The sequence below is a fragment of the Salvelinus namaycush genome, chromosome 40 (assembly GCF_016432855.1).
Source record: "Salvelinus namaycush isolate Seneca chromosome 40, SaNama_1.0, whole genome shotgun sequence".
Taxonomy (NCBI): domain Eukaryota; kingdom Metazoa; phylum Chordata; class Actinopteri; order Salmoniformes; family Salmonidae; genus Salvelinus; species Salvelinus namaycush.
Genome location: NC_052346.1, coordinates 3,801,411 through 3,815,000, shown reverse-complemented (window position 1 = coordinate 3,815,000; position 13,590 = coordinate 3,801,411). Strand labels below are relative to the sequence as shown.

Sequence of the window (13,590 nt, the reverse complement as noted above, 5' to 3'; positions counted from 1 at the left end):
ATTTCACAAAATAAAATAAAAACTTGCACGTTTATTCGACATAGAATTATTAAAAGCAAACTTGGATGTGTTTCCTATTTTTTATATATTTATTTCAGGATTTTAACATGTTTTATTAGCATCAGTGTATTTTATGGAACGTGAGCATCTCCATTGAAAGTGCTTTTTAGTCCAGACATAGGCTTAAAACCGGAGTCAGCATCTAATGAAAAAGCTGAAGGTCTGTGTCTCGGCGTGAGTCTCTCCGTCTCGTGTGGTTTAGGCTGGGATTAAGACCCACTGTGGGGCAGACTTTAGATTATACACTGTTGTCACCCAATCTTCTCAATCCCACCCAATCCCACCGACCCCGCCAGGATTACAGACACACACACAATGTTCCTGAAGATTCCCCAAATCAGCTTTCCATTCCTTTCCTTCAGATCTAATGACTCTTCAGTGTTTCGACTCATGTGCTTGATGGGGTTGGGCTCAATTCCATGTCAATTCAGTCAATCAAGGAAGTGAATTGAAATTCTTAATTCAAGTCATGAAAAATCCCTTGTTTAAAAAAAAACTATTCTTGAATTGGAATTTCGAATGCATTTCAATGAATCTTGCCTCTCTTCTTTGAGTTGAAATGGAACTGATGCCCAATGCTTTGGTTTTAGTCTGTAAAGTTTTAGTCTGTAAATGTAATGTAATTCCCACATGGGTCATGTAATAAAGCTTAAAGCTTGTGTGATTGGCCAAAGCATTTGAATCATTTTGAAAATGAGAGTAGTTTGGCACTAAGTGAGGAGGTATTGAAGCTGTTGCATTGGCCATTTCAAGTTTAAAATATTTGAGCAAGTGAGAGTCAAAATTCTCCTCTCTACTAATCTATCATCATCTTGCTCCCAGCCCCAGCGGTAGATACGAAGCGCTTTGATAGCCCTCTCCAGAGCTTTCTCCCACTGGTGCTTTCCCTTTCCCTTCCTGTCCTGATCTCTCCTGATACCACTAGCATGTAGCTATGGTGCGTTATGTAACTCCGCCCACAGGCGCCTCACCGCCACGGCAACCGATACCCCTCATACATGCACTCACACTCTCGCTTCGGTGTGTCGTTTCCCCTAGGTACAGATCTAGGATGAGCTTCGCCTCCCCCAATCCTAACCTTAACCATTCGTGAGAAAAATGCAAAACTGACCCAAGAACAGCATCTAAGGGCAACTTAACCCTACTCCCTATTCCCAAACAGGAAGAAAGTGCTGTGTGATAAGGGTAGATTGAAACATGGGGGAAGTAGGCCTGATGAAGGGGATGAATGGGAAACAAGTCATGGGAAAGGCCTAGTCCTGGGAGGTGTAGAATGGCTAATGCAGGAAGGGGCTAGTTCCTGGATTGTTATTGAGACAAAGGCTGCAGGAAAAGCTCCCTTGAGGTATTGTAGACGATGTGTGTGCGTGTTTGTGTTCAAATACATGCATGTGCCTCATACAGTATGTATGTGTGTGTATGAAAGTGTATGTGTGTGTGTGTCTGGTAAGCACTCACCCTGGGGCAGCCCGTCCCATACGTCCAGCCAGTCGTACTTGCAGTCTCCCTCTCCTGACAGCAGGGGATCGTTCTCCAGGTCAAAGGTCAAGAAGGTCAGGGTCACGTCCATGTGGGGCGGAGTTATGATGATGTAAGAACATTCCAGGTTGTGGGGGTACTTGTCAGGGAAGCCGGGGGACTCGATCACTCCGGAAGGACTGGTGAAATTCCGGAAACAGAATTCCGATCCTATGGAGAACACACACAGGACACAGACATGAGCAATTTATCACAGAAAAGCAATCATTTTTTACTAGTAGGGAATGTTATTGAAGAAAAGACATTTGTCACTGCAAGACAGCAATAATAGAATCCAGTTGCAGTTCATTGTGTAACACACATTCACATACACACACGCATGCACACACTCTCAGACAGGGCGGCAGGTACCCTAGCGGTTTGATCATTGGGCCTGCAACCTGAAGGTTGCTAGTTCAAATCCCCGAGCCGACAAGGTGAAAAATCTGCCGATCTGCCCTTGAGCAAGGCACTTAAGCCTAATTGGTCCAGGGTCGCAGTCAATAATGGCTGATCCCTGGCCGTGACCCCACTCTCCGAGGGTGTCTCAGGGGGAGTTGGGATATGCAAAAAACACACATTTCCATTTCACACCTCACACTCGTACAGGTTACCCACTAGTGCATGCAGCGAAACATGACAAATATAAGCACCCCCATTTGACCTTTGACACACACACACGCCTCATCATGAACCTCATATTCGCCCCCACAACCCAGTAAGCTCTGTGTTCACTCCCTTGCTTCAAAAAAGGAAGAGAAGAGAAGAGAAAAACACATGCCAAATCAAAAGGGAGTAAACTCGCTAAGCGGCCCGGCGTGTCGGCAGCTCATTAGCTATGCAGATTTATGCGCCCTGGGCGGCTCACCTTGAGCTCTCGACAGATGTGCCTCCCATATAAACTTCCCCCTGAGTTACTGAGTGTTTATGGACGCGCACATGAATGATTTGTGATGTGCACGTCTCTCTCTCTCTCTCTCATTTATTCAAAGCACTGATCATATATACTTGCACCTTACAATCCCCAAACGCTCTGTGTTCCCACCTCTCACTCTGTTCCTCTCTCTATCCTCTACCTCTCGTGTTATTCAAAACATTGATGGGTCACACACACACAGACGTACAACACGCAAACTGTGAATACATAGACAAGCTCTACCAACAGCAATGGTATAGCACGGACATGTCCTTGAGGTGTACTGTATATACATTCTTGAGGGGCATGGCATACAGAAAGAGCAGCGAAGAGGCCTGGAAAGGAATACAATGGGATGAAAGGGGAAAGTGGGAATGGAAGACCAGATAAGCAACAGCAAACAGACAAGCACTATACACATCTTGGTGATCCCCCCCCCCCCCCCCCCCCCCCCCCCCCTCCAGATCTGATATGACCTAGTACGACCGTACTTCAACCACATGTGGTCTACCCCTAATTCACAACAACCACAACCATCACCACGGGGCAGTGTTTGAATGTTCTCTCTATGTGTCTCCAAAGGCCTTTGTGTGTGTGTGTGTGTGTGTGTGTGTGTGTGTGTGTGTGTGTGTGTGTGTGTGTGTGTGTACGTGTTTGCTTGCGCATGTGTGTTGTCCAGCCGTGCATGTATGTGTGTGTGTGTGTGTGTGTGTGTGTGTGTGTGTGCGCGCGTTCGTTTGTGTCTCCTGTGACTCCATTGGTCAGTCAGACCCTCTCGTTTAACGGGTAGAGACAAGGCCAGTGTGATGCCTGCCTTAACCAGCCACTATGCCGACCACACTGTTATAGACCTCATGGAAATGAGGACTGCTGCCTTTCACCGCAGGACGAGAGGAAACACGCACGCGCGAACACACACAAGTCCAGGAGAAAGCATGCCAAAGCACTACTCCAGCAAGGTCTACTACTGCTCATTGACTGGCCCTCACTGAATAGGGAATGTGTGTGTGTGTGTGCGTGTGTGTGTGTGTGTGTTTGTGTGGAAGAACGTGCGTGACACTGAGAAAGTGTGTGATTGGATGGAAACGCATACTGTTCCTAGGCCGTCATTGAAAATAACAATTTGTTCTGAACTGACTTGCCTAGTTAAATAAAGGTCAAAAATACTACGTTCTACATAGGTCTTGTGGTATATGATAGACGGGGTATGTGTTTATCAATGAAAGTGTGTGCGCGTGCCTGTGAAAGAGGGATTCAATCACACCAGTGCATGTCTATATCAGCCCAGTGTGTGTTACCACCCGTTTTGCACGCGCTCACATCGCCACATGCGATGGTGTGTATGCATGAGTACTCTCCCTTTTGTTAGTCCTTATTAGTTCAACTATATGAACATTCCAAAAACAAGCCCCTCTTCCACACACACACACACACACACACACACACACACACACACACACACACACACACACACACACACACACACACACACACACACACACACACACGTCTGACACAGCAGCCACTCGCCTGGCTTGCACATTTCACCACGAGCAGCCATTTGGCAAGATCTGTCTGCCGGCGGGGGGTTGAGGAGGGGGGGGGGGGGGGAGAGAGGGATGAGTTGCTGGGTGAGTTGCTGGGTAGAAATGTGTCAGGCGCTTTCCGCTCGAGTGCCTGACGGAGTAGTCTCCGCACATGTCAGGGAATCCCCCCTCCCTCCCACGCTCCATTCCTTCCTCCCCCCCATCCCTAGGAGGAATGCGTAGTCTGTTCATTCACCCTCTTCCCCCCTCCTCCTGTTTTCGTCTTCCTCTCCCTCTCCTCATGCACCTCATGCTATGAGAGTTCACCTCCACGTTTGTGCACGTCTGTTGCACATCTGAACCTCTAACACTCTCTTTCTCTCACTCGATCTTTCACCCACTATCTTTCTCTCTCTCTGCCTCGCAGCCTACTCTCGCTGGAGTCAACCCAAGAGGGTTTCATGGAAATACACTTGAGGGGTGTGTGTGTTTGTCTGGATTCCAAAGGTGACTCTACAGACTGAGTTAGGGGGGACAGAGTCAACCATGACCCCAAGGGGAACCACAGAAAGATCAATCGCGATTGGCTGCTCTAGTGCTAGAGGCTGGAGGAGGTCGCTTGGCGGGAAGTCTTCCCGCAGTAGCCGTGGTAACAGTGTCACAGTAACAGTCACATGACAGGGGGCGGAGTGGGGGGCTGGTTTGGTATAAGGGGTTAATACGCCAGTGTGTGTGAGAAAAGTAGGGCACAACAATAATGGGGGAGGGAGGGCAGTGGGTGTATTTTCACTACTGTGGGGTTATGGTGCGGGTGTGGGGGATGCGGGTGGGGTTGGAGGGTTGTTGTTTTGGGGCACACGCTCCCCCAGGGGGATGGGATGGGGGCTCAGGGGAAAAGGGATTAGGGAATACAGTTAAGGGTGAGAAGTCAAATCTCTTATTGCTGTTTATTATCCCTGTATCCATTATTGGCACTGAACATAGGAAGGGGGGTACAGTATACACAAACACATATGCATGTCTGCACACACACTCTGCTTACTTAACAGTGTATTCTCTGAGTGAAGCTTCAACAGACTCCTCATCATTAACCTTGGGTTCTGATGGCAGTCTAGGAAAAGAGATATACTGCAGGGCCGTGTTCATTTGGCACCAAACGGAAGGAAACAGACTGAAACAGGGTGGGCCTATTACCTGGACCTGCCCAATAAGAAACACGGATTTTAGTTTCAGTTGCAAACTGTTTTCGAAACGTTTTCCATTGTGTGCCCTAATGAACACGACCCTGATCAGCAGCAAAAGTAGGACTGAAGGGTCAGGCTCTGGCTGAGGACAACCGCCAGCCGGACAGACACACCTCCAAGCTGTGTATTGACCTAAGATCATATCTCCTCTAGTGACGCACTCCTTCAAAACACATACGGATGCATAAACACACACACTGCACGTGCACACTTAAATAAGACGAGAACATGTACACACACACACACACACACACACACACACACACACACACACACACACACACACACACACACACACACACACACAAATAAGACTAGAACACACATCCCTCATGTACAAATATCAGTATAAATAAACAACAGCGCTCTCACTGGGGGTTGTGCCTGGCAGTCTCTAATGTTGTCCCAGAACTCGTACACTACTGGGGTTTGTAGAGCGATTTGTCCCGAACATGACATGTTAAAACAAACAACCATGATGGGTGTAGGATGCAGAGGGATCTCTCTCGCACAGAAACACACACAGGCACAGACACATACACACCCACTGAGCACGCACGCACATCTATACGCCTACTTAGACACAAACAAAATCATATTTCGCCCAAGCACACTGTAACCACCCACGAACACATATCACACACGCATACCATTGTTTTTGCACCCCAAATGCATAGTAGGCTCTTGTTAAAACCATGGCAACAGCATACCCATCCATTCTGTTACAGTGTGTGTGTGTATGTGTGTATAATATTAGCCCTATCACATCATCATATCGTTGTGCTGGTGGCCTTGGTAACAGAGCTAAATGACAAAACGGGGCCACGTTCAAATCACGTTTCAAAATGTTTTGAAACAGAGGAGGTACTACTACCTGAATCCCACCCACCAAAACAAATCAATGTCAATGGGAGCTTACAAGCAAATCGCAGCTCAATATAGAGTGCATCAGTATAGCTGTATGTCAAGTACACTTCCTCTTATGCACCACCAGCACCATCGTTAAACTCAAATCCCAACTCATCCCCACTCTACCCTCTCCCTCTCCCAGTAATCATCTCCTCACTGTCTGTAGCCCCTCTCAATCACTCTCCCCCCATCCTGCCCCCTCCTCCTCACCCCTCCCTCCTCATCATCTCCCTCTCAGCCTTCCTCCCCCTCTAGATGAAGCAGATCCCAGGCCAGTTAAAAGAGGCCTTCCTGAGATGCTTTTCAGACAGGCTGAAAAGAGTTCAAGGCTTTAACCATGTTTTTTTCCCTCCCTGCCTCTCTTGAAGTTAATTGGTCTGGGAGTGTCGGGGGGTGTGTGTGAGGTTGCGAGGTGAGTGAGTGTGTGTTTGTGTGTATAGGTGTGCATGTGTGAGGTAGACGCCCCCACGTTAAGGTGAAGGTCATCGTAGGTCCTTCTGCCCAAGGCATCCATAGCAAGAACTCAGTCAACCACCCATGTTCCTGCCAAGTGTGTGTGTACTGGTAGCGAAGTCAGGTGCAGGAGAGCAGAGATTTGTGAAACAGGCGCACACACACTTTATTGAGGCAAAAGTGCAAAACGCGCAAAACAGTCACAAGAATTATGTTTAACAATAAACATCTTCGTGAAAATACTACGGAAAAAACAAACCAGCCTGGCGCGTCAACAACAAACACGTAACACGAACAATCTTACACAAAGACACGATGGGGAACAGAGGAATAAAGACATGTAGATTGATTGGGGAATGAAAACCGGGTGTGCAGGAAACAAGACAAAACAAATGGATACATGAAAAATGGAGCGGCGATGGCTAGAAAGCCGGTGACGTCGACCGCCGAACGCCGCCCGAACAAGGAGAGGAGCCGACTTCGGCGGAAGTCGTGACAGTTCCACAAGGCTAGTCAGGTAGTTAGGGGAATGACCACCCAGAGCCATTGGAGAGAGTTTGGCCATTGTGGTTTCAACCCCAAAAGGTATTAGGAGGAACTTAGATCACATTTACATGGTTTGATGAAAGCCATGTTAGCACCTCATGGGCAATATTCACCAATAGCAGTCCACAGGTTTCCAAATGCACATTTTTATTGAATAAATAGAATGCTCAGAGGCAACAACTTGGCATCCATTTAAGATTGGCCAAAGTCTCTCTACATATGTCTCCATCCCAACCTATCAGTAACCAGTCAATCATCAACGTCCCAACCATACAACCAATAACATCGCCCCCCCAATGATCAACAACCAATCAAAACACCCCAAATAAGAGCTCACCAGGCAGAATTAGAGAATTCACTTTAAAGATCATGAAAACCCCCCCCCAAAAAATAACAACCAATAAAAACGCCTCAATAACGAAGCGCCGGACATCATTTGAGAATTGGCTCACCTGTCTTGAAGATCTCGTAGCGCAGCGAGAAGCCGGCCCCCTGGTGGGCGTAGTCTGAGACAAACTTGATGTGCAGGGCAGTACCAGAAGAGATGATGGCTGGGGGGGCGATGTTACTGCAGTGCTTACCCAGCAGCTCAGCCGAGTCCGAACCACCATCACGGATCTCAATGAAGTCATACCTGAGAATGAGAGATAGAGAATTTCATGAAAAATCCTTGAAATGTTTTTATGTGTGGTGTCCATATTAGGACAGCCTCGGGCTCAGCAGGAATTGATTCAATCTCAGCAGGAGTTGCCTCAGTCTCAGGAAGAGTTGTTTTAGTCTAATCTAAACTAAGACTGTCCTAATATAGACATCGTACCTATGGATTTATTAATCATGTATATGTTAAAAGAGGTGCTTGGAGAAATATGTATTGATTTCAGGAGAATGTTGAATGGATGATTCAAGCTTAAAACCAAGGACAAAGAGAAGAATAGAGATAAAACAGCTTTGGGGCTCAATGTGATTGAACTCTAGTCCATATGACCTTTGACCTAAGACCTATTGACCTCCCCTGCACTAACCCAAATTCTTAACTGTCATTTCAGAGACAGAGAGAGGTGAAACTTGGACTCAGACAAATCCCACCTGCCTCTCCAAAATTAGCCAACTCAACAGAAACGAGTTGTTGACACTTATGAAGCTGGGAGAGGGGTCAAGGTACAGTGTGTGTGCATGCGTGTGTGTTCCTTCTACATAGAAGATCATAAGAAATCCCAGGACATAGTGTCTATAATACTGTAATAAGCTCATAGTTGCGGTCACAACCTCCAAACAGTTGTCACTGACTAGTGGGATATTCATTACCCAGTTTTCCAGATTTTTTAAATCAGGTTTTTGCTTGGCAGACCTTCTATCTTTATTGGCATTAGTCAATAAAGTCATGAATGCAACTGTTTATGTCAAATTGTTTCTCAACTTGTAGCCATGGTTGTCCTGTAAGGAAAATGGTAAAACACTTCAATGTGATGATAAATATGAGGGCAGAGCAAGCAGATGAATGAAAACAGTGTTTTTCAGCTTTTCCACAGTGGACTTCCTGGGACGGATAATTAATAAGCGTCCCCGCTCTCCCCTCTCTTGGATATGTGACGGAGCCGTCAAACATGAGCCGTTGACACAGTCTCACATCCAATTACAATGAAAGTCCTTCAGCACAGCACTGGATCACTGTTCTGTGTTGGACCCACGTGTGCACGCATGCACACACACACACACACGCACACACACACACACAAATAATACAGCCCCATACACTGTCATTGGGAGCAGGAATGTTTAGATTGACATAGTCTCTCGAGATCAGTGTCCATCAACGTTGGTTCTGGGAACCTCACAGGGTGTGCACATATTTGTTCCAGCCTAGCACTAAACACTCCCGATTTAACTTCATCAAGGGCTTGATGATTTTGCCGATGAGTCGAGTGAAGTGTGTTTGTGCTGGGCTGGAACAAAAGCCTGCACAGGCCCAGGATCAAACTTCATTAATGAGAGGGCCTGTAACTGACACATGCTTAAGGAAAATACACACACGCACACGCACACACACACACACACACACACACACACACACACACACACACACACACACACACACACACACACACACACACACACACACGTACAGTGTGTACGTCAAAGATAAAAGGCCTGAGAAGGAACTGAGAGCCTAATTAGGTTTTAATTGATTTGGGAGTGGGCTCTCTCGCCTGTCGTGGATTAGAAGCGATGACTGAGTGTTTCTCAGATGTGATTATTGACCTGAGCGCTCCGTCTCCCCAGGCCCTGATGAATACATGCATGAAGGCTGGCCGAGCGGGAGAACAGTCTCTCACAAACACAGACAGACAGACAGACACCCTAACACTCACACCCTCATCCCACTCTGTCTATTAGAGTTCACAGTGCATTTTCGGACTCCTTCCTCTCCCCCTTCTCCCTCACTATGTGACTGGGTCTTTCTGGGTTATGGAGTCCTGCTTGTTGGGACCCATGTTGGTTTACACGAGCTCTCCATAGAGGCCAGAAACCCAGGGGTTGTCAGTGGAAACTTGAGGAAGTCCTTCAGGGTTGTTGTTCAGCACCAGTCCAGACATGCCTTCTCTCCTCTACTCCTTTCCCCTCGTCCTCCCCTCCACTGGCCCTGCTAATTACCGTTCGCACCTTCTTTGTTTTTCAGGGACTTTTCTCCACCTCTGTGCATTCCCTACAGGCGCCAGGCCGGGGACGCCCCTCAGACAGATAGCCTCGTCTGGGAGTGGGAGTGCACGTGTGTGCGTCCTTGCCTGTGCGTGTGTGTGTGTGTCTGTCTATGTGTGTGTGTCTGGGAGAGGGAGACACAGCAACCACCCTGAAAACACCCTGGTATAACTAGGGTGAAACCATTTCTCCTTACCCTTGGCCCCAGACTGTCAATCTCACCACTGAGAGCAACAACCAGAGTCTAGCCTAGTTCACTTCCACCGCTCTGTGGGATGAGTGATGCACTTGACAAAAGCACAAATATCGGTTCCTAAAATAGTGGCACGGCAGGTGGCATCTACACTGAACTGTGTAGTTTCCATTGGGAAAAAAAATGCTATTTTGAGGGGGATACAAAAAAACAGGTGTGCGTGTGTTGCTTCCATTCCAGACAATATATATTTGATACCACCATTTACTCTTGATCTAAAGTGCTCAACAACCACAGCCATATCAGGTGCTGATGGTCAACAACAGGACTGAGGCCCAGACACAGACACTAAAATGAATACTTTTTAGTCTGCCTAGCATAGAGCCACCTCATGCACCTCGTGTACGCCTAATAAGGCATAAGTGCCTCTGAAATATTAAGTAGACGCTGGGAGAGAAATCCCAACAGATTCCCGCGGCTGCCATCTTCAATCTGGCCTTAGAACGAAATAGCTCAAATAGCACTCAGAGCAGCCATCTCTGAACCGTTGCTTACAGTTACAGATAGCTGAGGTGCGTCCCAAAAGGCACCCTATTGCTTATATGGTGCACTTATTTTGACCAGGGCCCATAGGGTGTGCACTATTTAGGGAATAGGGTGCCATTTGGTGCAGAGACTGGGGCTAAACCGCTAACAGCTAACCACAACGAGTCAATATAGGCCTATAGGCTACGGCCCAAGGCTTTTTAAAGGGGCATCGCCATCGATCCCGCCAGTCTGGTTGGTGTGAGTATCTACTGCTGGGATGCCCTGTATGACCTTCTTACGTCTGTATTAAAAAATATGTTTTTTACCCTCCTCTCTCTCTCTGTCTGTGTCTGTCTTTCTCCCTCTCTCTCGCTGAGCATGAGAGAGTGTATATGTATTTAAAGACTATGACTATGGTCAATTGGAGTGATCGTTTGGTTGGCTATTAGTGGCTATTGGTGTGGTCAAGTACACATGACCGTAATGCGACCATGACTCAGTGACCATGACTTGTGAATCTGGGCAGATCAGACCTGAAGCAGTGGCCTCATTAATCTGACCATTAATCTCATTAATCCCCCCCCCCCCCCCGCCAGCCCCATATACACATACACACACTCTCCACGTCTATTGCACATCAATTCCTCATTACAAGCGGAAAACGGCCATTGATCTGATTCCAACAGCTCCCCCCAGGGAGTATACCAGACACAGAGGATGATATCACACTCACACGTTGAACCTCTCTATTGTTACGCCTCAATGGCACGTTCCCCTGTGATGAAACTAAGGGTACGTCCCAAATGGCACCCCATTCCTTATGGGACCTGGTCAAAATTAGTGCACTAAATAGCAAATAGTGTGCCATTTGGGACGCGACCTGAGGCACATTAGTACGGGGTGCCGTTTGTAAAGTTGAATGATCAATTCTACGGAGGAACATGTCTGCAGGCTCAACTAAATCGTCACCTCCCGTTGCCAATGAGGGCCCTGGGGCCCATACCCAATAAAGATGACCTAATTTTAAAAAGTTGCATAGAAACTATATGGGTGGAAAATTGATCTTTGCGAAAGTGTGTGTCAGCTTTTATGGTGTGTGTACTGTGTAGGTGTGCGCGCAAACATCAATTAGTTTAATCCCACTGTGTGTAACCGATGTGAAATGGCTAGCTAATTAGCGGGGGTGCGCGCTAATAGCGTTTCAATCGGTGACGTCACTCGCTCTGAGACCTTGAAGTAGTTTTTGTGGAGCGATGGGTAACGATGCTTCAAGGGTGACTGTTGTCTACGTGTGCAGAGGGTCCCTGGTTCGAGCCCAGGTAGGGGCGAGGAGAGGGACGGAAGCTATACTGTCACATGTGCAAAATAAAACACTTTAACCCCAGGGCAGAGAAAGAGAGTATATTATTTTGGAACGTCTGTGAGTGTAATGTTCACTGTTCATTTTTATTGTTTATTTCACTTTTGTTTATTATCTACTTTACTTGCTTTAGCAATGTTAACATATAGCAATGTTAACATATTTCCCATGCTAATAAAGCCCTTGAATTGAATTGAGAGAGAAGAGAAAGAAAGAAGATCAGGAGAGAGAGAGATGCACCTCCTTTTTTATTTTATTTAACCTTTATTTAACCAGGAAGGGCTCATTGAGATTTAAAATCTCTTTTTCAAGAGCGTCCTGGCCAAGGTAGGCAGCACCAAGTCATTACAAAAATTACAGACAAACAACATGAAAAACTACAAGTAATCTAGTAAAAACCATAGAATTCACAAGAGTATAACAAATCATAAAACAGCAAATTAAAAACATTGACAGGTCAGGGAATCAGTCTCAAGATCATTCATCCGTGATTTAAAAACACCAATCGGGACAAGTTCTTCCAGTTTAAAAGTATTTTGTAAGGTGTTCCAAGACGATGGCTCCGAGTACATAAAAGCCCTTTTACCAAATTCAGTTCGGACATTAGGAACAGTTAGCAGGATAAAGTCCAGCGAACGAAGAGAGTACCCACCACATTTCTGAACAATAAAAAATGCTCAAATAAAAAGGTAGTAAACCCAAAATGGCTTTATAAATAAAAGTATACCAGTGACTGAGCCTACGAGTGACTAGAGAAGGCCAGACGACCCTGGTATACAAAGTGCAGTGGTGCGTAAGGGTTTTGCATTTTAAAATAAATCTCAAAGCACCATGGTAAAGGGTGTCAATTGATCTCAAACACTGAGCGGAAGCATTCATAAATAAAATATCCCCATAGTCTAGTAAAGGCATAAATGTAGCTGATACTAGCCTCCTTCTGGCTTCAAAAGAAAAACAGGCCTTATTCCTAAAATAAAATCCCAATTTCAACTTAATTTTTTTTTGTAAGTTGTTGAATATGCAATTTAAAAGAGAGGCTGTCATCAATTAAAATTCCAAGATATTTATATGAGGTTATATGAGGTCCTGCACCCCATATCGGTATCATCCCTTCAGCCCTGGTCCCAGCCAATGGCAGACTGCATTAGAGATATTGGCTTGATATTTCACCTCAGCCATTATTGCATTTTTTTTCACATCAATCAACTCTGGGCTTGGAGGTAAAAGCCATTTGGCACCCTGCCGGACTCTGCCTGAAATGAAAGTCTGAATTAAAGTGCCACCTCAGATATGTGAAGTCTGCATAACACAGGATATTTTATTGCTGCAGCAGTGATGGTCTGTGCGGTTGAAGCTCCCTGAGCCTTGGCTCTTTGAACCCAGGAAAAGTGCTGGTTGGCCGGGAGAGGGATTAATTCATCAGTATGTTGTGGGTTATAAAGTAAGGCTGACCTTAGGTGACCTTAGGTGGGCCAACTGAACTCTTTCCTTGAGTTCACATGCTCAGGGTCTCAGAGTAATCTACTCTCAGGAGAGACAATGGCACTGTCATAATGTGTGTGTGTGTGAATGTGCGTGTGTATGTGATGAGTATGTGTATGTGATGACATAAAAAAGACATGGCTTACATAGAACTGTAA

General features: G+C 46.2%; 1 protein-coding gene across 1 annotated transcript in view; it reads right to left on the bottom strand.

Moving 5' to 3' along the window:
• LOC120033173 (neuropilin-2-like) overlaps positions 1 to 13,590 on the bottom strand; it is a 72,123-nt gene that overhangs the window by 43,655 nt on the left and 14,878 nt on the right. The window contains exons 3-4 of the mRNA XM_038979455.1: positions 7,625 to 7,806; positions 1,519 to 1,749 (exon numbers count right to left, since the gene is read on the bottom strand). Coding sequence (XP_038835383.1) covers positions 1,519 to 1,749; positions 7,625 to 7,806 — 413 coding nt within the window. The remainder of the gene's footprint in view (positions 1 to 1,518; positions 1,750 to 7,624; positions 7,807 to 13,590) is intronic.